Source organism: Anastrepha ludens, chromosome 2 (assembly GCF_028408465.1).
Source record: "Anastrepha ludens isolate Willacy chromosome 2, idAnaLude1.1, whole genome shotgun sequence".
NCBI classification, from domain to species: domain Eukaryota; kingdom Metazoa; phylum Arthropoda; class Insecta; order Diptera; family Tephritidae; genus Anastrepha; species Anastrepha ludens.
The window spans coordinates 50,691,562-50,694,120 of record NC_071498.1 but is presented as its reverse complement, the minus strand read 5'-3'; the positions used below and the strand labels follow the sequence as shown (position 1 = coordinate 50,694,120).

General features: G+C 42.8%; 1 protein-coding gene across 1 annotated transcript; it reads left to right on the top strand.

Annotated features, from left to right (window-relative positions):
* The first annotated feature begins 788 nt into the window (after window positions 1–788).
* On the top strand, window positions 789–1,914 carry LOC128861776 (nuclear receptor subfamily 2 group E member 1). The gene is made up of 2 exons (XM_054100184.1): window positions 789–1,623; window positions 1,703–1,914. The coding sequence occupies exons 1-2, from the start codon at window positions 789–791 to the stop codon at window positions 1,912–1,914; spliced, it is 1,047 nt and encodes a 348-aa protein (XP_053956159.1).
* Window positions 1,915–2,559: the final 645 nt, after the last annotated feature.

Genomic DNA, 2,559 nt, shown 5'->3' with positions numbered 1-2,559 from the left:
CAAACACCCAAAAAGGGTGTACGCGCCTTCACATGGAATCGCTCAATGGCGGTACATTTTCGGTTGATTTTCTCTGCTGTCGCTTGAGTTAGGTGTGAGATATTTGGAAAATTTGCATTAAGTGGCGAAAAGCTGAGCTCTTTAACACTGCTCAATTTATTCAAAAATACTCACAAGCCAAATAGTTTGAAGATATATTACAGGAACTCGAAAATAGGAAGCGGTATGTAGTCGGAGTGGAATTTTCTAAATTTGTTGTATGTGTAACTGGTTCAAGTACAAATTTTGCCTAATCAAAAAACAGATTTTCAAAGTTCACTATAAATAGATTACAATTCTTCATCATGTCAGTACCACCCCAAATATCATTAAGGAGTTTTTGATGGACTTATTAAGAAAAAGTTGCAAACCTTTGCTTTGCATTTGAAGTTCCACGTTGTTAGACAGGATAACCGCTTATTGACCAATCAAGTAAATATAACCACATAAGGATATAAGCAAATATGCTCTATAAGAGGTGGCGCACGGCGATGATTGACAAAAAAGAAGAACCAAAAAAAAAAAACAAAACATGCAACAACATTTACTAACAATAACCAGCAGTAAAGGATGTGTGATTGGAAATTACTACTTGCCGATGTGCGTAGTGATATGTAAACATATGCAAATGTCTGCATAGGAGGCAAAACATTGGCAACTAGCGCTAGATTCTAAGCGCTCATGGCTATAAAAGCCTTTGGTAACTTAGTAGAGGTCTTTAGTTGATTCGTTGATCGCGACCTCGAAACATGTCAAATCAGAGAGCCGTTAGGAGTTCTCTGCTGCAATCCACAAGCGCAACAAAAGCCAGTATTTATAGCAACTTTACGCCAACAGCCACATCAGCGAATGCGCCAAGTGCACCACCCAGCATTTGCCAGGTCTGTGGCGATCAGAGTTCGGGCAAGCATTATGGAGTTCTCTGCTGTGACGGCTGTTCATGCTTCTTCAAACGCAGCGTACGCAAGGGTACAATGTATACCTGCATCGCTGCAAAAGGTAATTGCATTGTGGATAAAGCACGCCGCAATTGGTGTCCATATTGCCGGTTGCAACGTTGCCTAGCCGCCGGCATGAACGTGACCGCTGTGCAGGAGGAGCGCGGACCACGCACACAGGCGGCCACAGCGACAGCAGCGGCTGTTAAACATGGTTCAATAAGCTCTCCACTGGCGCGTAGCAGTTTCGCCTGCTATAATAATCGCAATGCTGGCATCAGCTGTGCAACGTCTCATTATGCAACACCTGTGCGAAGACCACACACTGGCGTTCCGAATGCGGTTATCGCCTCTGGTAATACGATGAATTTCCAAATACTTGCACAAATCCTAGTCACCTGCTTGCGACAAGCTAAATGTAATGAACAATTCCGTACACTCACATCAGTGCAACAGGAGGCCATTTTGAGTGTTGTGTGGAATGAGTGTTTTGTGCTGCGCGCCTCACATTGGTCCCTTGACATAAGCGCTATGATTGATGCCTGCGGTGATCCACAATTGCGGCGCGTTATTGCGGAAGCTAAACAGCTGCGAGCCGATGTGATGGAGTTGAATTTCCTAGAAACTCTAATACTTTGTCGGAAAGGTAAGCTCTGGTGATGCATACATACACATGTATGGTACGTGAGAGAAAAGGATTTCATAAATATTTTGTTGGCTTACAGAATTGGCTGTTAGCGCTGAGAATGCGGTCCTGCTGGACAGTTATACGAATAGCGCATTGGTTTCGCTGGCGCGCTACACAATGCAACAGTCAAACTGGTTGCGTTTCGGCACGCTGTTACTGGGGTTAAGGCAATTGACGCAGCGCTGCTATGAAAGCTTGTTGTCGTCGCTATTTCGCACAGTTGTTAAAGATATTGTAAAGAGTTTGTAAGGATAAGAAATATTTTCAAAGAGAAAAAACAGAAGAAAAAGATATATAGAAAAAATAAATTATTGCATCATAACTACGCTCAGTACCGTTGTTTACTATAGTTGGACAGCTATAGTTTCTTCAAGAAGATTCCACAATAGTTAGATTCCACAAAAACCCAAAAAGCAGAAAATTGTTCCAAACATTCTTAGGAAAAACGTTTTTTTCATCCTCGTCAGTCTAGCGGTAAGTGCCTGCCATCCTAGAGGTTGTGGTTTCGAATCCCACATAAAGCGCGGTCCTCGCACTTTTCCAAGCTTACCTACTTTCCTAGTTTCTACTATCTAAAAAACAAAAAACAAAAAACTCATTCCTCAACCTCAAAAACTTTATCCTTCCAATCCTTACTCCCGCAAAAGTCAGCGCATTATTTGCATTGTGGCGTCCAAAACAAGCAAAAACAAAAGAAAAAGACAGAGTTACACACTGCATCAGTGCCGCCAGCAAGAGGAAGCGGGCAATCGCGGTAATAGCGCAGACACAGCAACATTTTGCGAAGTCCTAACCATCTGTGTGATCCTTCTGACAGAAAAATGTGAAACACAGATGGCGCGCTTAACAGTTAGAAGGCGTTGTTCCTAAACAACGACAGGTGGACATTCCCAC